The sequence below is a fragment of the Labrus mixtus genome, chromosome 22, assembly GCF_963584025.1.
Source record: "Labrus mixtus chromosome 22, fLabMix1.1, whole genome shotgun sequence".
Lineage (NCBI taxonomy): Eukaryota > Metazoa > Chordata > Actinopteri > Labriformes > Labridae > Labrus > Labrus mixtus.
In genome coordinates this window covers 5,547,540-5,571,311 of record NC_083633.1, presented here as the reverse complement: position 1 = coordinate 5,571,311, position 23,772 = coordinate 5,547,540, and the positions used below count along the sequence as shown (strand labels likewise).

The following is a 23,772-nucleotide window of genomic DNA, read 5'->3' as shown; positions in this document are numbered from 1 at the left end:
GCCAGCGAGCGCTGAGGGCTGGAGGAAGGTCTCCTGGGAGCGCGTAAAGTTCTGTTTCGGCTGTGTGCTTTAACGCACAGAAGGTGGACGGTGACCGGATCTGAGTGCGTCTCTTAGAGAGGTGAGTCAACTCGGCTGAAGTTGCTTCTGAGAACCTGAGTTTAACTTCCCCCTCGTGTAACCTTCGTGCCATGCACTTCAGATGAAGCCCCTCTGCTCCTGCTCTTTGTGTGTCTGATGCTGTTCGGAGCATCAGATAATTTATTAGCCTTGTTAGGTATGCTAATGAACCACGACTTTGCCCCACCCTCTGCTTGTGAGTCGGTTATGGGATATAACTGTGTGCCTGTCGTCGCCTGTGCACAGTGCACACCTGACTGGAGTGTACTGTGGTCAAGTGAGCCGTCATTTGCAAAAAGTAGTCCATGGGTCTACTTTTTTCTTTGTTGATGTTATGACCAGCCTAGGGGAAACCAGCTGTAACATAAAAGTGACCCTCTCCTTCCTCACTCCCAATGATTAAACACCAAACAACAAATTTGCAGTTCACAATGTGCTAATTATTTAGCAAAAGGGTGCGAAACACTTGGGGTCTGAGACCCACTTGAAACACCCTAAAGCCTCAACAGCAAAGTGTTGGGGGGTCTCTGTGACTCTCTAATTGACTTCATACTCTGCATTGGACCAGAGAGAGATAGAGAGATGTCCGTTGTTATGTCTTTGCAATGCAAAGCACAAAACTATAAACGATGTATTTTGTGGTTTTGTGCAGCTGAAAAAAAAAGATCATGTCTTCACTACATGATCATGTGTCAGAAATTAATCAAATTCTGTATTATCTAAGGTCCTAGCCCGTCGTCTGGAGGCTATTATGCCCACAGTAATCTCAGAAGATCAGACAGGATTCATAAAGGGGAGGCACTCTTTTTCTAATGTCAGAAGGCTTCTCGGGATCATTCACACCCCGTCCTCTTCTACTGAGCCTGAGGCTGTAATATCTCTCGACGCAGAGAAGGCCTTCGACAGGGTGGAGTGGGCATATCTCTTTTTCACTTTGCAACGGTTCAGTTTTAGTGCCAGCTTCATCTCCTGGATTAAGCTACTCTACTCCTCCCCCTACGCATCTGTGTGTACAAACACACAGTGTTCAAGACCTTTTCCTCTTTTTCGCGGCACTAGGCAAGGCTGTCCGCTCTCTCCGCTGTTGTTTGCACTCGCCATTGAGCCGTTATCAGTTGCTTTAAAGTCGGTTGGAGGGTTCAAAGGGATCAAAAGGGGGGTGGGGGGGTTGAACATCGCGTCTCGCTTTATACTGACGATCTCCTCCTTTATGTGTGTGACCCCCTGACAAGTATTCCGCCTATCCTTTCGCTCCTGAACACTTTTGGCGTTATTTCTGGATATAAATTAAATATTTTGAAAAGTGAATGTCTTCCGATTAATCAACTGGCCGCAGAAATGTCACCGTCGTCCATACCATTTAAAATATCTAACACAGGGATAAAGTACCTAGGTGTGATGATCATGCATACCATTCGTACACTCCGTGAAAAAAATGTCACTGCTTTAACTGCTGCAGTCAAATCAGATCTACAGAGGTGGAATTGTTTGCCACTATCTCTGGCGGGAAGGGTACAGACTGTAAAAATGAACGTGCTACCCAGATATTTGTATTTATTTCAATGTCTCCCCATATTTCTCCCTAAGTCCTATTTTAAATCTATTAACAACATTATTTCTTCTTTTATTTGGGCTGGTAAGCGTGCGAGAACGGGTAACATTTTACTCCAGAGGAGCAGGTCAGTGGGTGGGCTTGGGCTACCTAATTTTATCAGCTACTATTGGGCAGCCAATGTTCACAAAATTATACTTTATCTCACCCCAGTGCAGCTGGTGCCGATTAGAGGCTGACTCCTGCTCTTCTTCTCTCCCATCTCTGGTGTGTGGCACCCTTCCCCTCTCTCCCTCTAGCTTCACGTCTAATACTGTGGTAATAGGCACACTTAAAATATGGTCACAAATTAGATGACACTTTGGGTGGCTCTCCCTCCCTAAAGCGACGCCCATCTGTAATAATCACCTTTTTTTACCAGCTTGGATTGACCCACGATTTGCATCTTTGGAGAGGAATGGCCTGCGCTGTCTGGGTGACTTATACATTAATGATGTTTTTGCCAGTTTCGACCAATTACGTTCTGCATTCCATTTAAATGGCTCAGACTTTTTTCGATATTTTCAGCTCTGTGATTTTGCTAGGACCCACTCACCGGCATTTCCTCATGTTCCAAACCCCAGTGGCATTGATCTGGCACTCAAGGCAAGAGTCTTGCCCAAAGGTCAGGTTTCCTTCCTTTATGACCTCCTGTTCACAACTGACGAGTCCGTGGTAAAAAAGATCAAGGCTGATTGGGAAAGCAAATTACAAACCAACCTTTCTGAGGATTTCTGGGAAAAGGCGCTTGGGGCTGTTAATTCTTCTTCTAGCTGCGCTAGGCTGTCTCTTATCCAGTTTAAAGTGCTCCACAGACTTCATTACAGCAAATATAAACTCTCCAGAATATTTCTGGATACAATTGATGAAACTTGTGGTAGATGCTCTCAGGCTCCTTGCAACCTGACTCACATGTTTTGGTCCTGTTCTAAATTAGTTCATTATTGGCAATCCTTCTTTAAGTCCATCTCCGACATTTTAGGTATAAACATTAATCCATCCCCACATATAGCTATTTTCGGTAGGTCTCCTGACGATCTTGCCACCTCGACCACTCAGGACAATGTTATTGCTTTTGCCTCTTTAATTGCACGCAGGAAAATCCTTCTCTTATGGAAATCTTCACAACCTCCCTCCTTCAAAGCATGGCTGCACGATGTCTTATTTCTCCTTAAGTTGGAGAAAATTAAATTCTCTCTTAGAGGGTGCTCTGATAGGTTTTACACTGACGAGAAACTCTCACCTGACGAGGTATTGTAGTAGTACACCTTCGCCTGCCGATACTGATCCTGTCCTCTCGTGCCTGTCCAGCCGCCCCCCCCTTTTTCTCCCCCTGAGTCAGGGCAAACCTGTGCGTAATTAAATACCACATTTTATGTTCTGACCATACTTCTTTCTGTGCGCGGGTTCTTCAGCCGCTTAGGTGGTAGCCTGGATGTGAGCAGCTGTTGTCTTTCCTTTTATTGATCAAGTTGAGCAGTGTGTGTGAGTGATTTTGTCTCTTTTACAGGTTATACTGTTTTTCCTATTTACTTATGTTGTATGCACATAACGACTTTCATTCCTGTTAATGTTGTTTGTTCATTTTTTATTTATGTTTGTCTCGTCAATTTTCATTATTATTATTTATTTATTTTTATTTGGTTATTGTATATATATTTTTTTTTCTGTGAGTTTTCCAATCTTGCACTTTTATTCTTGTCTTTAAACTAAGAGGTCTATTTGTTGGTCTGGGAGGGTTGTTTACAGGGCGAAGTGATACTGGGTTTTTGACTGTTTCTGAGGAAAAAATAAAAATGTTGACTGCATCCCAATTGCACTGTATATTTTGAACTTGCTTTAATAAAAGTATGTTGAAAAAAAAAAAATCTGTATTATATTGTAGAAAACCCTTCGAAAGATAGACTCTTCAACTGATGATTTTTATCTGCTTTATTGTAAAGATCACACATAATTCAAAACCACCGTAAGAGATTATTGTCCGGTGGGGGGCTGCAAAACTTTAACATTCACCTTTTACCATAACTTTTTTGTTGTTTACCATCTCTTAATACATACATCACGTTCATTTCTCGAAGTTAAGTTAAACAACATTCAAAACCGGAAGTTGCTTTAAAATACCAAAAAGGAAGCAAGGTAACCTTAGCATGACATGTTCTAAAATACAAAATAAAAGCATGAGAAATGACCGTTTCTTGAGCAAGTCTCAGATTTATCTTACCTTAACTAGATTACTTACACATATTGTTATCTAACTAGTATGCAAACAAACCAAAATAATGTCAAACCAAAAACTGAGTTACATATCAGTTATACATAGACTAGTTGTATAAAAAAATATCAGAGTTGGAATAGTGCAAAAACCCTACAGCTCTCCAGTCCACATGTTTATAGAAGTATTCAAAGGAATGCATTCTTGTGTGAACATGTGTCTGATGAACACTTGAAGCGTTAATAAAAAGATTGGATCATAATTGTTTTGCAGAAAACATTAGCAACCATCCGGGTTTCTCCAATCAGGGCTGGGCACCTGAAACACAGCACAAAGACAGACGCACAAACGAAACACCGAACACAAAGCAGACCAACATAATAACACTTATATACAATTATGACTCATAGTCATAACCGTTGACAATCTCCCAGATGAAGCTTGAGCACCCCCTGTCTGTGCAGCTGCATCAGGAGCCCAAACTCCTTGGGCATGGCGTGGGACCTTTTAGCTTTTCTGTCATCATAGTAGTGATTCGTCAGGTCGTAGAGGCCATAGGGGTGATTATCGAAGGGCCAAAACCCATACAGATGCACATTTTCACAGACCTCCAAAGCTATGCTAGTCATAATTAGCCCGGTGCTCATCCATGCTGATCCCAAGCCTTGTACACGCCAGAAGGCAGCCAGTCTGTTGAAGTACTTAGGGTTAATGAAGACGGGCCTAATGGGGCTTCCAAAGTCCTCAACACTGTAGATGGCCCGCAGAAATATAGCAGTGGTTCCACGAGAGAATGGAAAGAGTAGCAAGGAGTTGCGGTAAATATGCAGACTTTCCACAAACGGACGACGACGCTTCATCAGAGACTCATACCTGGAGACACGAAAGCAGATATAAATCAACAAGACAAAAGAACTCTGTAATGACAGTGAAGTGAAATCCAGCCTCTTGCTCACTTCTCCCTGAGGATGCTTGGGTTCGCTGTCACAAGGTCCGTTTTGACACCGACATGCTTCTCATAACCATCTCCCAAAGGAGGAAGGTTGCACCTGAAGAAGCAAGAAAAAAAAGTCAGAGATCTTTTTTGTGGAATCTCAGCATAAATGATTTTTGACACTATGAGTTGACATTGTCACCACAATGGACACCTTTCTCACCTCATGACAAACTGAGCGGAATCAATTCTCTCTCCACAGCTGCTGTCAGTCAGGATTCCTCCGTTCCCAACAACAGAACACGTGTCCCATGTTTTATTTGAGAAAGGATGCTCCTGGAATTGTAATCAATGGTTATGTATTACCACATAATGATAATTATACTGATGATATAATACAGTAGATCAAATTTACTGCTGGATCTCATTTGCAAATGTTTCCCTCTTGGAAATGCCCTGCAGCAGACACCCCTAAAAGAGGTTGCCAGCTGAAATATGAGTGCCCCTGGAAGTCTTCAGGTTTTAATTTCCAACATCTACTTGGGCTTCACACTTGTTTTTAATGGATAAATTCAGCAGTATATCACTTCGTTGTGAAGTATACTGGCAGCTTTAAACTTGCTGATGACACAGTTGTTAATTTGTGTACATACATGCTGTAAGCGGTTGGGGGAACATTTCCTGAGATTTGGATTGAAAAGAGTTCCTCACTTCCAATTTATTTGTGGAAAGAGTTGAGTTTCAAATACCTCATACGTTTTCACTTAATTTAAAAATACTTTGGTTTATTATTTTGTATAAGAAAATCAGATGGATTCATGTGGATTAATAGTTCAACCTTGTTGTCAACCTGTTTCCAGTTGCAGCATAACAAAGTACACATTTTGTTTTAGTAACTAGCAATAATAATCTGGATTGCCATGAAACTTTGTACAGAAAATCACAATTCCCTCACAATATTTCGATACCTTAGCAATACCTCAATTTTTCACCACATCCACCGTATCCAGAGCCATGCATGCACCGAAGAGAGTAAGAAAGCATAAGTTAAGAGCTGCTAAGTGTCACTTCCTTCAGCTGCAGCACAGTTAGCCACGTGACTAGCGGTGCTATCAGATGGCTATGCCCAATGTCTGGCTCAAAGGACAGGGATTGTATTAGCAAAGGAGCTCTGTGAACCCTCCAGCTAGCTCGAGGCATCCCGAGTCTACCAACATATTACTTGTGTAAATACACATGTGAAGTGTTAGTGTTTAATGTTTCGTTTAATTAATGTGTGATCTTTTAGTCAGACATTACAGGAACAATCACAATGCCAAACAAGTAGCAGATATTGTGGATGTGTTGGTTATATTCATGAGTGCCAAACAAAATACCTTTGTAAAGGTGTTAAAAACCTCCGGAGACACCTGGAGGCTGCTCTTTCCCCAATCATAAACGAGCTCTGGTTCCACTACAGTGTTGGCCTGGTTAAGGATGGCTTTGTCAAAACCACTGCAGCTGTTGCTCAGCTGAGATCTGGGGAACCACAAGGACTTTGTTAAACCATGTACAAGTGACTCTGATGTTTTGATGCTCCCTCAAATGTTTGTTTAGTTTTTGTTTTTTTTAAAGAGCAAATAAACATTAAGGGCAGTCATGTGTGTTTCAGGCAAAGTCCTCTCTGTTTTATCAACACACACATGATTTTAATGTGTGTTATATTTAGACCAAGTGTTAAACATTTACAGAGAAGTTCCTCAACTTCACTCCACATGTATTTCCACTTCTCTTTCCCACTTCTTCAGCTGTTCTTCTTTCTATCCGTCTAAAGAGGAAACTATTCTGATCCTGCACAGATTCTGATTTTGTTCAAACATTCAATGTTTACAGTTTAAGGTCATGAATCACATTCATTTTTCGAGGACAGACTTAATATGTGACAATCAGACGAGGGCACTCTGACTCATCTTTTCTGAGCTTGTCCTCGAGTAAAACATGCAAAGAGTAAAGTTTTTTTTAGCCATTCAAATTATTGGGTTGTATCTTAACCTTGATTGTGTGATTGATATTTCTGTCTTCTCTTATCTCTTTACTTACCCAGCTAGTAAAGTTACATGGAAAAGGCCCAAAGAGGGATTTTAGAAGACTGTACACCTCCCCCTCCCCTCTTTCTTATAAAAAGTGACTAACTCTTATTCTGTGGAGGAACATTTGATGATCCTTATTTGACCCATTGTGTATATTGTGGGCTCCTATCACAATGTAAATGGACTAAGCTGTAAACAAGTTGTGTTTGTTGATCTGCACAGGCAGACTCAGGTTTTCTGAGGGGCATGGATAAAAATAACTATATTTTCTTTGTTTTTTTTAAGTCACCAGCTGCATGCTGTTGGGCACCAAAACCCAAAAGTTGTGTTGCATTTTTTTGGAACAGGCCCAAACACTGGTAATAGTTCTATAATGTGATTCATGTTTCATTCTGTTTAACCTTTTAATCACACTTGGCCATCTTATTAGGCACTATGTTGGGTTTTATTACCCTTTTGACCTCCTTTACCACCCAGCGTCATGGAACTTAAAAGTACGTAATTCTTACCTTCTTTTATTTTTTCCCCTTAAAGTTCAAAACCAATACGACCTTTTTGTTTTACCTGAATTTTTTAAAATTGTCCTCCTGCTTCTTCCAGGCTTGGGAGTAATTCTGCATTACTTTTATGATCGTATTACTGTGAAAAAACAAAAACATTCAAACTAAGATACACATACACAACCAGGTGAGTAATCCCTTCATCTGATGGCAGTCATGAAGCAGTGATGGTGTTTGCACACTCACTTGCATTCTTTGCAGAGGTCAAAGGTCTTGGGGGCTCTTTTCCTCTGAGGGGCTAGTAAGTGCTGGTCCACATCACTGTGGAACAAACAAAAGAAAAAGAAGGACAGATGTGTTGATTCAGAAGCAAGGCACACATCAGATAATGTAAACGTGTGTAACACCACATTCTGGACCCTGCATACAGACTATGAACCACTCCCCACATTTACAGTTATGAATAGTTACTTTGTGGACAGACCCTCCTCAAAAAGACAGCCAACACAAAGAAAATCACCCCTAAATCCAAAAGCTCACATAGGCCAACATGTTAGCTTTATAATTAGTTTTCATCACTTGAGAACAAAAACTCCCATTTTGAGTGTGCTGTGTTCTTTGTTCAAAACATACAGAAGACATAATGAATCAGCATTTAACAAGTGAAAGATTTGATGCCATTCTGTAGAAATTTCAAACTCCAACTAATGCTAAAGCCAATGGAGTAAACATCATGAATTCAGTGTTCAGCAGCTGTCAACTTCATACACCATGAATGAACAACCAGTCTACAAACTCTTGAGCAGAGATTTTTGCTATGTAGCTACATGTCATCTGCAAAAATCTGTGTTACTTTTACAGCTATCATCATCTTCTGTTACTGTTTTCAACTTCCTAAGAAACTGTTTTGGTCAGTGGTGATTCTAGAGTCTGTTGGGGCCCTCCAACCAGAATTCATAACCATCATGTCTGCCAGCCGAAGCTTCATTTTTCTTCAGTGACTTTCATTGAAAAACTTTGGTTTTCTCAGCAATTGAGTGAGTGCTTTCAGATGGGGCACCCAAAGGGAGGTTTCCTACTGTCATTGCAAAATTTGCACATTTTGAGCCACTGCTTTGGTTGAAGTTTGTGAGCCCTCTGGGGCCCCCTACTGGTCTGGGGTCCCGAGCAGTTGCCTGCCTTGCCTGTTGACAAGCAGCGCCTCTGGTTTTGGTCGACTGACTACAAAATCCACGGCCATATGAACGATTGTGATTGATTGATAAATACCCTGTAATGTAATTGGGGAAATTGCAGCTGTTAAGCTCCTCTTGCATCACGTCCAATGAGTGGCATTACCATGGCATCATTGTAACACAGAAAAATAAAGCGTATGGGCTATTCTGTAGCTGTGCAAAGTTTTTGTTTTTGCAATGTAGGCCTACTTGATCAAGTGATATTTCAGCAGCTTCATTTGACAATCTTCTTTGCTCTTATCTCCACTGTTTAAGAACACAGACACACGTGGTGCCTAATAAGATATCCTATACGCATATGAATGAAGCCCAGAAAAAGAAAAGATTAACACGTCTACAAAGGCTACGTGCATATTAGCAGTATGAACGGCTAAAGGGTGCCGAAAGAAGTAAAACAACATATCTGCAATGTGGTTTGACAGTCTATGTGTGAGAGTGTGCATGTAGCCAAGGGAAATGCCATTTTCACACTTACCTGTCCAGTAAGTACCAGATCAGTAGGCTTGACAAACACAGGAGAGTCATCACAGGAGAGAAGAGTGACTTGAGCTGGATGAAAATGAGTAACAATAAAACTCATGTATTAGCATTCCATACATGATCTGCACATACAACAAAGAAAAGTCTACCTGAAACACTTCTGTATTTCTTGTCCACATTCTTTATTAGAATAGTAGCATTTATATAAATGCTTTCCTGTACTTTATTCTTCTTCTGTAACTCTGCCAAACTAATGTTAACCAAGAAACAACTTCAAGTGCTCAGAAAGTAAGTAAAGCTGAAGTGCCAAAATCGCAGTTCCTCGAGTGGCCACGTGGAGCTGGTTCCAAAAGCAAGTAAATCCCTGTTTTGATCCCGATGGCTGATTTTTCAAGTTGTGACAACTGGAAGGATACTTCATTTTCAATAACTTACTCATTATTTTTCATTTTTCAATACCAATTTAAATCCTGTTTAATTTGGACTTTGGTGTCTTAAAGCTCCTGTGGGAAGTTTTTAAACTTTTGATCAAACTGACCAAAATACATATTGATGCCTCTTTTTGACCTACAAAAGCAAAATAGACCATCAGCTAAAAGATGAACTATTTCTATATTGTAGATTGTTTTCATGCCTGTAACTGCTGCCACAGGGTAGGAGTCAGATGAGACAATCGACAGCTTGTAAACAAACAGCTTGTTTTTAGAAACATTTTCTAAGCATATATTTACAATAAGTGATACAATACTTATACAGTCTTAGAATTTATCATCGCTTGAGAAGTGGGATTAAAGTCAAATACTTTAACCACACCACTATGGCTACTGTATCCATGATCTTGTTACTGGTTTGTTGTGTAACACGGTTTGTGTTTTGAATTCCCAGATAGTCCCACAAGTGCTCGATTGTAGACAATTGCAGCTTGTCATGTTTTAATGTTTGGGTTATAATGCTACATTTTAATTCTTAATGATGCATTATAATGTAAACCATTAAGGATAAAACATCCAGTTTTATAGTATCAACTATAAAGGCCCTGACACACCAAGCAGACGTCCAAAAACTGGTGGAAACAAGGCCGTCTGGGGTGTCGGCTTCGCATTTTGTCTTGGCCAAAAAGTTGCACTAGAACACACCGCAAAGACGACAGCCGACGGCCAACGACCATGTACGTTCTGCGCATGCGTGAGAGGCAATAACTCTCCGTGCCAGCAGGTGGCGGTAGTCTGTATTCGTCACTCCAAAAGGGTAAAGTTGGAAAACGACGAGGAAGAACGCGGATAAAAAAAACGTTGTTTTGACACGAGAAGACAATTCTCTCACCGCTGTCGCTCAACACTCGTAGTATAGGTACTTCTAATGGAGAATAATGTCTGATAGAAAGTTGAAAATGGCGCTGCCGTTGTCAGCTCTTGGTCTTTTAATAGTGGAACTAGAATAGAAGAGGCGCTTCCGTATTTCTTCTTGTGCACTGGCTCTCCTGTTTCGCTTAGCTGAACAGCCAATCAGAGAGATTCTTACCCCCAACTGAGCCAGCGACGGGTCCTCCGATTCAATATGTAGGGTCGCCCAAAAAAAGGCCAACTGGGGCCGACTGTATCACAGTCTCGAGCCTGACTAAAGTTATTTTGAAGGCAACTAAACAAAGGGGTCTTAGCCCAGCAACCCCCCAACAGAAACTAACAAATAGGTGTGAAAAGTGGGGGGGTTGGGGGCTTCTGAATTCTCTATCCTCATTGGAGGAGGCCTGAGGTTAACCCACAGGCAGCTCCAGTCTTTAAAAGCAATCACCAGGCATTGCTTCCTTCTCTTCAAGTGTGGTCTGCCGACACCAGAGGATACCCTCTCCAACAAGATGGACTCCAGCATTCGAGACAAACCCTTTCCTCCTCTTGACTTACATAGGTTAAACTCCAGAGCTGAGGTTGCTCAGTATAGGTAGCTCTTCACATGCTGAATTCAAGCATCAGAGGATTCAGCTGACTACTTCCACGGCATATTTTTAGGAGTTTTGGGCGCAATCAGATGCTATCAGGTTCGAGCAAAAAGAAGAGTTTCTTTCCTTTGATTTTTCGTAAGACGTCATTGAACGCAACTGGACAGGAGCGCTGAAGGAAGCCCACTGATCCCTGAATCCACAAGGACACATAAAGAACTCGGCTCCTGCAACCAGAAGACCCTATAGAGCAGCGCTCTGGTTGAAGATCTGAATCCCGCTACCCTCCTCCTACATCTGCCACGAAGGAAAACTGCCTGAATCTGTTGATTCAACATTCAACAGAGTGACGATCTAACCAGCTTTGCAACGATCACCAGGAGTTACCCCAAGTAAGAGCTTTGGTCTGGGCATAAATAGTTTCAGAAATAGTTGTTTCTTTTATAACCACTGATAATTATGCATCATTGTTGACAAGACGTCACATCCTGTTTATTATCTGTTGTAAGCTGCTGCATTTGTTTTATTGTGATGAACCGCTGTGTTTGCCTATGTGTGTAACGCTATCCTAATTTACCTTCAGTCAACGGCTTTCACAATCAGAAAGACCAGTGTACCCGCCGTTGAATCAAAGTCCGGCCACTGGCTTTCTGGTGTTTAAGTAACAGTTACTGAACTCAGCTCAGAGAGCTCAAACTATTTCAAAAGATAACAACACGGCTTCCTTTGTTGTCCACCATTTTGTCACCATGTGACGAAGCCACATGGTGCATTGTCTCTCTCCAGCCATCTTGTTTTGTCTCTCTCTCTCTCTCTCTCTCTCTCTCTCTCTCATCTACACACACACACACACACACACACATTTACACCTCATCCACAAGCCTTGCTTGATAATGTTTGTTGCTTAGATTAGTTTATAATAGTTATTTGTTTGATTAAGTTCATTGATTTTGGATTGATGTTGCTTTGTTTAAATAAATTCTGTTATAATTTAAGAGAGCAGTTGTTTGTGATTACTGGTGTATTTGCATTGTGATATAAGCTGGGTGCGAAGGCTTTGTGTACGGATTTCACGCCTTCAATTTATTAAATATAGTTATTAATTATTAATAATATTAGTAATTAAATAACTGATTTGAGACTGATTTGAGTGATCTTTTGGTTATATTTACCTGAGTACAGGGTGGTGCCCCAAAACGAGATTAAACATAGTTTAATTATATTTTATTTATATTATTAATAATTAAGTATAATTATTAAAGAATATAACCAAAGTTGACTTGATACAACCCCAACACTGTCGTCTTTGCAGTGTGTTCTAGTGCAACTTTTTGGCCAAGACAAGAGGCGTCGCCCGCCGACGCCACAGGCAGACTTCGTCGCCACCAGTTCTTGGCTGTCTGCTTGGTGTGTCAGGGCCTTAAGAGAATCAGAATCATCTTTATTGGCCAGGTATGCTTAAACACACAAATAATTTTACTTTGGTAAACTGTGCTCTCTTTGTACAAAGGTATAATATTAAATATCTTCAGCCAGTCAATTGCTACCGGCAGGGTGGGGGGTGGATCTCCTGTAGCTTGTTACTTCTCACAGGCCTTTCCAGACTTCTGAAGGGTCGTTAGCTGAGAAGCTTTGTTTTAACTTCTCAGTGTAGCTCCTCTTAGGTACTCAGATCGCCTTCGTCAGTTTGTGTCTGGCCTGCTTGAACAGGTCCCGGTCCCCACTCCTGTAGGCCTCCTCCTTGGCCTGATGCAGCTTCCTTAGATGAGGTGTAAACCAGGGATTGTTGTTGTTGTTTGTGCAGAAGGTCTTGGTCTACACACACATGTCCTCACAGAAGCTGATGTATGATGTCACAGTGTCAGTGAGTTCATTGAGATTTACTGATGCAGCTTCAAAAACACTCCAATCAGTGCAGTCAAAGCAGGCCTGTAACTCCTGTTTTGACTCCTCTGTCCATTTCCTTACAGTCCTTACTACAGGCTTAGCAGTTTTTAACTTCTGCCTGTAGGTCGGAATGAGGTGAATTAGGCAGTGATCAGAGAGTCCCAAAGCTGCACGGGGAACATAGCGATATGAGTCCTTTATTCCTGTATAGCAGTGGTCCAGTGTGTTAGCTCCTCTGGTGGGACACTTTATGTGCTGTCTGTACTTAGGAAGTTCGTGTTGAATTGCTGTTACTTGCAAACCTGATAAGAAGGTGAACCTGATGCTAAAGATGAAACTAATTTTCTCCCATGAACACTTGAACACTCATATAATTTTTATGACATTGAATGTCACTGAGTTAGCACTTGTCAATGCTTCGGGCCCTAATAATTTACAAACTACAAAAAGAGTTGATTCTTACCTTCATGTTCCAGGTAAAAAGCTAGTCCTTTGATTATGGATCCAGTCAATGTTTCTCTCTTGCCTGCTTCTCTTTCACTGTCACTGTCGTCTTTCACTGTAAGATATCCCTGCAGTGTCACCACACAGTAAAAAAAAAAAAAAAAAGTCTTGAGTGTATCCTCACTTCTGCCAAATTTCAAGATTTACCTGAGCAAGCAGACAGGAGGCTGAAATATGTCAGAACAGTCACTCAAACATCAAGTAAAACACAAAAATGTTAGATAGGAAGTCGTTGACACCACAAGACACCACGAACCTAAAATCAACTACCTTGACAATAAAACAAGTCTTCACTTTAACTTTGAAGGTTTACCTTGTGACGACCAGCAATTCCTGTTTGTCAACAGTGCAGGGTTGATTGTCAATGTTGATGCAAAGTGTGTATTTGAAAGAATTTTATGATGTCTATGATTATCTATGAATGTTTGTTATGGCACTCCTCTAACCAGTGGCAGACTTCACCATTAGGCATAGGTAGGTAATTGTATTGGCCCCCCAACCTGCATGGGCTCTATAAAATGGCCTAAAAAAATCAAGTTTAAGAATTATTATTATTATTATTATTATTATTATTATTAATAATTTATTATTATTTAACTTTGTGGTAAGTTATTACGTTTTTCTAAAAAAACACTTACGCAAAAAATGTAATCAGAAGAATGGCTAATTCATCTATAACTCGTGTCTCAGGGCCCCCTCCCCCTCCAGCCGCACTACATGGACTATTCCATGATGCACATCAGCGTGTTTGATGCACAGTGCTGCCCCGAAGTCCTGCAACATCATAAACACAAGCTTACAGATTCCTACAAGTGAAGATGGTGAAATAAAGAAACACACAGAGACAAAGGAGATGAAGAGAGAGGCAGAAAGAGGAGATAAAGAGAAATGAAATACATTTTTAATCGGCCACACACTGGCTCACTTCAGCTGTATGAGCCCGAGATAGAAACGGTCTTTCTTGTGATTACTCGCAAATTACGGGAATAAGGTTTGCAGAAATAACAGCATCATAATGCAGACAGTGGCGGATTTAGTCATTTGGGGGCCCTCCTGCATTTGTTGGGCTGATGTAGTGGTTCTCAACTGATGGGTCGGGACCCTAAAGTGGGTCGAGGAGCCTTTTTCAGTGGGTACTGAATGTGTACTGAAAACAAAAGGTCTAAAAGGCTGTGAATTTGAAGCATGTTTGTGTTGTTCTGTTCCTTTGATCAGTCACATTTTTGTACCTTCTGAAGTCCAAACTTGCACACTTTTCTATTGAATAAATCTGATTGGTTGAAAATATTAGAAATTTGGGTAGGCCTATTGATTTTTCATGAAGAGGTTGGTAGTGGGTCCTGAAGTTAGACCAGTTGAGAACCACTGGTGTAATGTTCTGTTCTAGCAGGTTGCAGGAGGTTGATTGTGATCATCCTGTGTTTTATCTTAGTGAATGGATAACACACAAGAAAATACAATTATGGAGACACAAAAGTAATACACATAGGGCCTACTAGTCATAAATATTTACCCTTTCTCTGCCTCATCCAGGAATTTCTCTCTGTCTCTGTGTTTCTCTTCTTCCTCTCTGTCTCTGTGTTTCTCTTCATCCTCTCTGTCTCTGTGTTTCTCTTCTTCCTCTCTGTCTCTGTGTTTCTCTTCTTCCTCTCTATCTCTGTGTTTCTCTTCTTCCTCTCTGTCTCTGTGTTTCTCTTCTTCCTCTCTGTCTCTGTATTTCTCTTCATCCTCTCTGTCTCTGTGTTTCTCTTCTTCCTCTCTGTCTCTGTATTTCTCTTCTTCCTCTCTGTCTCTGTGTTTCTCTTCTTCCTCTCTGTCTGTGTCATCACTAAAATAATCTTAATATAACCAACTGTAATTTTCACATTTTCTTGCATTTCTTTGTTTTTATAAAATAAATTACTTAAAGCTCCTCGTCCTCTCCACTGTTTAAGAACACAGACACACGTAGTTCCTAATAAGATATCCTATATGCATATGAATGAAGCCGAGAAAAAGAAAAGATTAACACGTCGACAAAGGCTACGTGCATTTTAGCAGTATGAACGGCTAAAGGGTGCAGGAAGAAGTAAAACAACATATCTGTGATGTGGTTTGGCAGTCTATGTTTGTGAGAGTGTGCATGTAGCCAAGGTAAATGCCATTTTCACACTTACTTGTCCAGTAAGTACCAGATCAGCAGGTTCGACAAACACAGGAGAGTCATCACCGGAGAGAAGAGTGACTTGAGCTGGATGAAAATGAGTAACAATAAAACTCATGTATTAACATTCTATACATGATCTGCACATACAACAAAGAAAAGTCTACCTGATACACTTCTGTATTTCTTGTCCACATGCTTTATTAGAATAATAACATTTATATAAATGCTTTCCTGTACTTTATTCTTCTTCTGTAACTCTGCCAAACTAATGTTAACCAAGAAACAACTTCAAGTGCTCAGAAAGTAAGTAAAGCTGAAGTGCCAAAATCGCAGTTCCTCAAGTGGCCACTTGGAGCTGGTTCCAAAAGCAAGTAAATCCCAGTTTTGATCCCGCTGGCTGATTTCTCAAGTTTTGACAACTGGAAGGATACTTCATTTTCAATAACTTAATCACTATTTTTCATTTTTCAATACCAATTTAAATCCTGCTTAATTTGGACTTTGGTGTCTTAAAGCTCCTGTGGGAAGTTTTTAAACTTTTGATCAAACTGACCAAAATACATATTGATGCCTCTTTTTGACCTACAAAAGCAAAAAAGACCATCAGCTGAAAGATGAACTATTTCTATATTGTAGATTGTTTTCATGCCTGTAATGCTGCCACAGGGTAGGAGTCAGATGAGACAATCGACAGCTTGTAAACAAACAGCTTGTTTTTAGAAACATTTTCTAAGAATATATTGACAATAAGTGATACAATACGTATACAGTCTTAGAATCTATCATCACTTGAGCAGTGGGATTAAAGTCAAATACTTTAACCACACCACTATGGCTACTGTATCCATGATCTTGTTACTGGTTTGTTGTGTAACACGGTTTGTGTTTTGAATTCCCAGATAGTCCCACAAGTGCTCGATTGTAGACGGTTGCAGCTTGTCATGTTTTAATGTTTGGGTTATAATGCTACATTTTAATTCTTAATAATGCATTATAATGTAAACCATTAAGGATAAAACATCCAGTTTTTATAGTATCAACTATCATTTCATATCATATATCATATGAAGGCTAATTGCTGTTACTTGCAAACCACATACGAGGAACCACAAGCGTTTGTTTCTAGAGACTGCTGAGATGAAAGTGAACCTGATGCTAAAGATGAAACTTTTCTCCCATGAACACTTGTTGAACAATTGTTCTGCTCATTAAGTGAGCCATGCCAGGTTCTTGTGTTTGAAGTGTAACTGGTATTTTTCCAGTTGGTTTCATGTCAAGCTTACTCCTGTTGGTTTCTCTAATTCTAGTTCACGATTATGTTTCAATTGGAAACAGCACTATACACATCCCTTACAAGCTAGAAGCTCCTTTCCAACTATAGCTAACTTTTAAGAAATCCCTAAAAACTCACCTCTTCAACATCACCAACCACTGACCAACTCTGTTCTCATCCTCCTTCTCTTATATCATCTTTATTGTTTTCATTGTTTTGTTTTGTTGTTATTCTTTGTTAAGTGTCTTTGAGTACTTAGAAAAGCGTTATTAAAGTCTAATACATTATTATTACTTTCTTACTTTCGTCTCAGTAGGCCTACTAACTTACAGTAAAACGTTTACTGTCTTTAAAGGCACACAGGACATGAGAAAAAAATAATCCATTGAAAGTTTCTTGTCACCTGTCACAGATTTTTCAAAATAAAATATTAAATATCACTAAAATATTAGTGTCTTAATGCAATGTGAGCAGTCTGTACCTTTCATTATCTCAAACACTATACAGTCAAATATGTTAAAGATTGTCAGGGCCACATCCAGGGACATGAGGAACAAGAACCAATTGAAAGTTTCTTGTCACCTATCACAGATTTTTAAAAATAAAAGATCAAAAATGACAAAAAAATATCAAAGCGGCTTAATGCAATTTAAGCCGACTTTGCCTTTAATTTTTAACAAACTATACAGTAAAATATGCTGAAAATTCTCAGGACTAGAGACATGGAGACGAGGAACAACAATTGTCTTGTCTTAACTTTGTGTTTTTTTTTCTGTCAGCCGTTATTATTGATGGTGTCTTTTGCTGAAATACGCGGCCGCATTTTTGGGTGCTCCAAGCACCTGTACCGTAAACCCTGGTATAGACACGTATCATCTTTCAAGCGGCGGCTGACTTGACCTGGGTTTTACAAAGTTGTTAAAGTTGGAATGTATTTGGGCGAAAAGGTAAAAACTGGGATGTGATGAATGTTATAGATTTTAATATAAAGAGGAATTTATTGAGACATAAAATGTAAGAGTAAGATTAAAATTGAAACATATTCAGGGACCAGTCCAGGATGGACAAATTTAGTGCTGCAGTCAGATACTGCCCTCTAGAGGATTCACTTAGTCAATGCATCAGGTGCTTTTCTCTGAAAGGCTTAGTGGAGAAAAATCAACTGAAAGGCAACATAACGGTCACACAGTCAATATATGTGTTTGTGTGTATGTATATGGCTAAATTTATAATGGGATAATAACACACTTCAAGTTTTTTCTGAAGTTATAACTCATGTTGCTGCCTTATAACTCTTTTTTGTGTAGCATATTGTATTTATTTTTCACTTATCCAGCAGGTTTTTTTGAGTAATCTTCAGCTGAATGTGGAGTGAATAGGAGGCCAATGCAGGGGGGCCAGGATTGGTTTTATGTAGTCCATGAATGTTTTGATTCCTGTTGGTAACAGTCTCAGTATTAATGTGTCTGTGTGTAGAAGTCACATCAGGCCATCGTCTTTAGGCCGACAGATGCCTGTGGAGCCTCTCAGCAGGTGAAGTTAGTCCTACATTTGGCAGCTCTAAGTTTGTCCCTTTGCTCCTCCCCTCTGCTTTTGATTGGATTAGAGTCTGGCTGTGATGCACCTGAGCTGCAGCACCTTCTTCTTTGGATTGACTGTGAAATAGTCTGCAGGATTATAGTTGCTGCCAAGTACTCATGAGGCTGTTTTCAGGGTTTTAGTTATACTGTTTTCATGCACTGAGAGTGGAAATAACCCAAGAGTTAGACTGCGGTCAAGCCAGCCGCTCCTCGCTTTTACATGGTGAAGTGAGCCGCCCCTAAATATGAAGTGCTCACGTATTCTGATCTTTATGGTAAATGCTCCGGACTCCAGAGCGAGCAGGATTAACAGACAGAGAGAGCGATGACGTGAAGTGCTAAATGCCTAGGTCTTACCATAAAAATGAATACACGTGTATGAAACGGCTTCCTTTTTTCAAAATAAGGTGTTCACAATTTTAAAAAAAACAAATCAGTTTTCTTGGAGAAAACAATAATTATATATATGTTTTCTTCCATAAGTACACCATGATTCTGAAATGGTTGGACAAAGTACTTCTTGGACTACATGCACAGGTACTATGAAGTACTTTTACTGTGTACTTTTTGAGACATCCACTGTCAACGTTCTTTATAAATCACTATAATGAGTATTTGAATTTGATATCTTGTAAAAACAGGTCTGTCCGGCAGCCTTCCCCACCATCTGATCCAACTCACCACCAGGTGGTGATCAGTTGACAGCTCTGCTCCTCTCTTTACCCGAGTGTCCAAAACATGCGGCCGCAGATCTGACGAAACAACTACAAAGTCGATCATCGATCTTTGGCTTATGAACGAACTTATGAACATCCCTATACATGGTGTTTGTTATAGTCAATCCATGACTAGCACAGAAGTCCAACAACAAAACACCAGTCGGGTTCAGATCGGGCAGGCCGTTCCTCCCAATCACTTTTCTTTTGCAATGAAATATGCAAATACTTATGTTTTTGCCTACACTTATCCCTGGGATATGATTGGCTGTTAGTTGTCTTCTTCTTGATCTTTAAAATGTCTAGTTGCAACTTCAGTTTAAGGCTCCCCTTTCCTAGCTTTTGGCTGGTGTAATTACAGGTTTTTACTTTTATTGAACATTTGTTATTTTTCCATTACATCACGATAATTAGTCTAGTCTAGCTGCTGTTTCTTGAGCATCCGTACTATCTGTACAAAAGTTTGCCAAAGCCACAGCAAACATTTGTATTGTTAGCAGCTGGGTGCCACGAGCATTGGCGTACTGTATTTGTCCTAAGAAAAGTCATTTCTCTATTTTGTCAATTATCTATGGGCTCTAGCCTTGAAAATTTGTCCCCTGAGATTTTGAGATGCAGATGGAAATTTAAACCGCCCCTGCTCTGGATGTCCGGCTCCTCAAACTTAGCTGCCTGTCTCGGCTACAACAGACATCTCTGACATCATAACAGCTGGTCCTCTTTGTGATATGTTGTAATGAAAGACACCAGCTCATATCGACAAGGGGAACTAGTTAAATATGATGAGGTCAAAGGCCACTTATTAGCCTACTTGCTAGCAGGGTTGTAACCAGAATCACCCTTGGTGTAAAAACTGTGAACGAGTCTTCAAAGTCCAACATATTTGATTAGATTTTTTTTATTTCAAACATGTAACAAAAGACAAAAGGTGAACAGAAAATAAATCATAGGCTAACTAAAAACAGTGGAAAGTATAATACAGGAAAAAAATGTCGGACACTGTGCTATTTAATGAACAAACATAATATCAAGGAAATTATCACATCGACTAAAATATTAGCTCTAAGGCTTTGGATGTAGCCCAGATAGACTTTGTATAAATGTTTATACTGTCACTGACTAACAAACACAAACATAAACCTCTCCCATCCGTTAACAAAACAATGCGGTCATTGTCATTGTCTGCAGTCAGCCTGAAAAGTCAGAGAAAGTAGTTTACTTTATGTTCATGTCTTATTTACATACCCATCTTAACGAGTGACGTGAAGAGACAGATGGATCTCTTCTCAAAACCTGAGAACATTTACATTAATACCTGTGTCAATGTGAAAATAGTTTCCTCCTGATTAATTTGTTTCCCTTTATGTAAAATGTTAACTGAGGAAGCAACAGTCAGCTTTGAGCAGGAGCTGTATCTGGTATAGATATCCTGTATCCACGGGTCGGCAAGTAAGTTTGGCCTCTGGTCACATTTTTTCTAAGCAACTAGATAACAAAAGAGCAGGTAAAAGACCTTACTCTTTGATATACTATCATTCTTATGTTTTGGCCATTTATGCTTTAACCAACCGGAGGCTTATTATAACATTTTTTTGACTTGTGAATGCCCCTCCTGACTTACTCGTAGCATTATTATTGTTTAACTGCCCAAAAGCACGCACACACACACACTTTTTTTTGTTTTATTGTAGAGGTAGATACAAATTATTCTCCGAAAAAATCTTTATTATTTTGAATCAAGGTGCATGAAGGAGGATGGAAGATAAAAAGTAAGCTGCAATGACACCTTATGTACACAAGTTGGTGCTGTTTAGTTCCACAGCGTGGGGGATAGAGGTGAGATCTGCTGCTTGGTCTGTTGTTTACAAAATGAAAACTCTGCACAAGCTTTCGTTTATGTGAGAAACTAGTTTTTAAATGTCTGAGCAGAGAAAATGTGTTATTTCTGACCGAGCACTTTGAGAAACCAGATAATGATTTTTATCGTAGCTTCCTTTAGATAGATAGATAGGCAAAATGAAAACTCTGCACAAGCTTTAGTTTTTATGAGAAACTAATTGTTTTAAATGTGTTAATCCGTCATGAGCCCAAAGCATTTAGCAACATTTAGCAATGATGCATGATTTAGCTCATGATGAACAGACATCTACCGACACTGTGCCGGGCTTGACAATGGGATAAGATGCAGGAAGAATTGGACAAAGATTTTTTTCATCTTTATGGGATGGAAAAAAGAAAGGAGAATTAATAATGAACGCTGGTTGGAGGGGGGCCCTCACGGACTTCCTTCATACCTTCTGACCTCCATCAGTCAGAGGAGTACCGGGACCCTTTTCTCACTGTCTGGTCCAAAAGTCGGAACTGAACTGTGGAAAAAGGCGTCTAAGTTACAAAAAGAGCTGAAACTTAACGAACTGCTCTCATTGGATGCTTTTAAGAAGACGTTTAATGACTTGGAGGCAGAAACATCTGGCTGTAGATGATCTCCCTGATATGTTTGTGAATGATCTTGACAAACATTTGATGTTTAAATCTGCTTTTAATTTCTAATTGTGTTTTTTTTTATTTGTATGTGTGGCTGCTCATTGTTTGTGTGCTGCTCTGTAAATGGGTGTGCAGCCTGTCTTGGTCAGGACACTCTTGAGAGATTAATAAAATAGAAATAATTCACATTAGCCTATTCACACCTATGCTAAGCTACAAGTGCCCAACCGACCAACAATAGGACTCCTTTCACATGCTGGTGAGTTTTTAAAAAATCGGAGAGTGCTGTGACTCTGATTTAGTGGTACTATACGACTTGCTTTTTGGTAGTACTGCTCATCCTCATACTTGAGCCTGATCCCAGTCAAGCTTTTCTCAAGATATGACACAGCAGCACACGCTTTCCATAGGATGTCACTTCAACAAGGAGCATGTTGACAATCCAGGGAGTTTATGCTCATTCCTGACATTAAACCAGACAAATCTCACAGGTGTGAGCCTCATGAAACATGATCCTGACTTAATTCTAAAACCCCAAACACAACTCTTTTTGAATCAAGACACAACAGACAAACTTCAGCCATTGAACCAAGACATTTAAACAAGAATCAATTCAGTTTGGATTGAAAACTAAAGGTAACAAGAATAAAACCTTTAAAAACTCTTAATCATTGTAATCATCTCGTCTTCAAGCCTCTGTGTCTCGGTCACATTGAGCAACAACTTCTGAACAGATTTATTCAGTGTGATGTTGTTTCCCATGTTCTTTCACATCTCAGAGACTTGAAACAAGCTGAGCCGGCAATATGAGACAGATTTTGTTCTTTTCAGTGTCTCTTACAGAAAACTATCAAACTGAGTGTGAGTGTCATGTTGTTCACTCTTTCTCTCTCTTACTGATCTCCATCTCATCAACATCATATCACGACATCTCCTCTCCACACACACATCTCAGCTGATGACCGGGACAAGCACTCATCAGAACAGAGGACAAAGTGCTTTTGATTGATTCCCTCTCTGCTTATAACCATGGTTTGATTCAATCCATGAAATCTCTGTAAATTAATTCACAGGCAACATGATAATTACCTTCAAGAAATCCGAGACACAAAAACCATCCACATGATGTGTTGTTGTTCCTCCTTGTTGTTTCAATGGCTGCAGTTTCATGATGGGATTTGTAGTGTGTGTGTGTGTGTGTGTGTGTGTGTGAGAGAGTTATGGAAGACATTCTTCATACTTGTTGCTTAGAAGGTTGTAGTTGAAACTGTAGTGTATCTAGCTTTTCAATTATCTGCAAGCTTGTTTTACACAGTCACTTTAAGCAACTTTAATAGTCTGATAAAACTTAGTGCTAATCAGAAAGCGACCTATTCTGCGTTTATAAATGATGCTTATATTGTGTTGTTTTGTTTGTGTATTCTGTATTGATCCTTGGGTCCCTTAAAAGGGGCAAAACAATCTCCCATATCATGAAATGGCCTTAATTTATATCTATGGTACACAATACTGCCTTTTTGATTACTTTAATGACTTGAATTGCAATACAAAGTCTGTAAATGCATCTTTGGGTAACTTGAACTTTATTTGTTAATTTAAGGACCTTAAAATTCCATCGTGGGGTGGATGAGCGGTAAAGGAGACAGTGACAGCGGAACGAGCACCACAAGGATCAGCTTCCTCGCCCTCCACAGCTTCCTGATCAGATCCATCCTGGCTGCGGCCTCTAGCCTCATGGGGGACCCGGAGCTCTGGGTCGGATCGGTCACTACTCAGCAGAACCGGTTGTGAAAGTCACAAACCGGCTGACGGGGAAAGTCTCTGAGTGCCAGCGAGCACTGAGGGCTGGAGGAAGGTCTCCTGGGAGCGCATAAAGTTCTGTTTCGGCTGTGCGCTTTAACGCACAGAAGGTGGACGGTGACCGGATCTGAGTGCGTCTCTTAGAGAGGTGAGTCAACTCGGCTGAATTTGCTTCTCAGAACCTGAGTTTAACTTCCCCCTCGTGTAACCTTCGTGCCATGCACTTCAGATGAAGCCCCTCTGCTCCTGCTCTTTGTGTGTCTGATGCTGTTCGGAGCATCAGGTAATTTATTAGCCTTGTTAGG

The 23,772-nt window shown here is 40.1% G+C and overlaps 1 protein-coding gene across 3 annotated transcripts; it reads right to left on the bottom strand.

Annotated features, from left to right (window-relative positions):
- Positions 1-3,829: 3,829 nt before the first annotated feature.
- Positions 3,830-13,768, bottom strand: LOC132956129 (alpha-2,8-sialyltransferase 8E-like). 3 transcript variants are annotated; one of them, XM_061029341.1, is made up of 9 exons: positions 13,616-13,768; positions 13,428-13,523; positions 9,137-9,210; positions 7,673-7,747; positions 7,491-7,565; positions 6,234-6,375; positions 5,081-5,193; positions 4,880-4,972; positions 3,830-4,796 (listed from the first exon to the last, which is right to left on the bottom strand). In XM_061029341.1, exons 2-9 carry the CDS (start codon positions 13,431-13,433, stop codon positions 4,334-4,336), a joined length of 1,041 nt encoding a protein of 346 aa, XP_060885324.1. In that variant the 5' UTR covers positions 13,434-13,523; positions 13,616-13,768; the 3' UTR covers positions 3,830-4,333. The 3 variants fall into 3 exon arrangements, with proteins under 3 accessions (XP_060885324.1, XP_060885323.1, XP_060885325.1); XM_061029340.1 differs by lacking the exon at positions 13,616-13,768 and having other exon boundaries at positions 13,428-13,609; XM_061029342.1 differs by lacking the exons at positions 13,428-13,523; positions 13,616-13,768 and having other exon boundaries at positions 7,491-7,590; positions 9,137-9,169.
- Between the last annotated feature and the right edge of the window lie 10,004 nt (positions 13,769-23,772).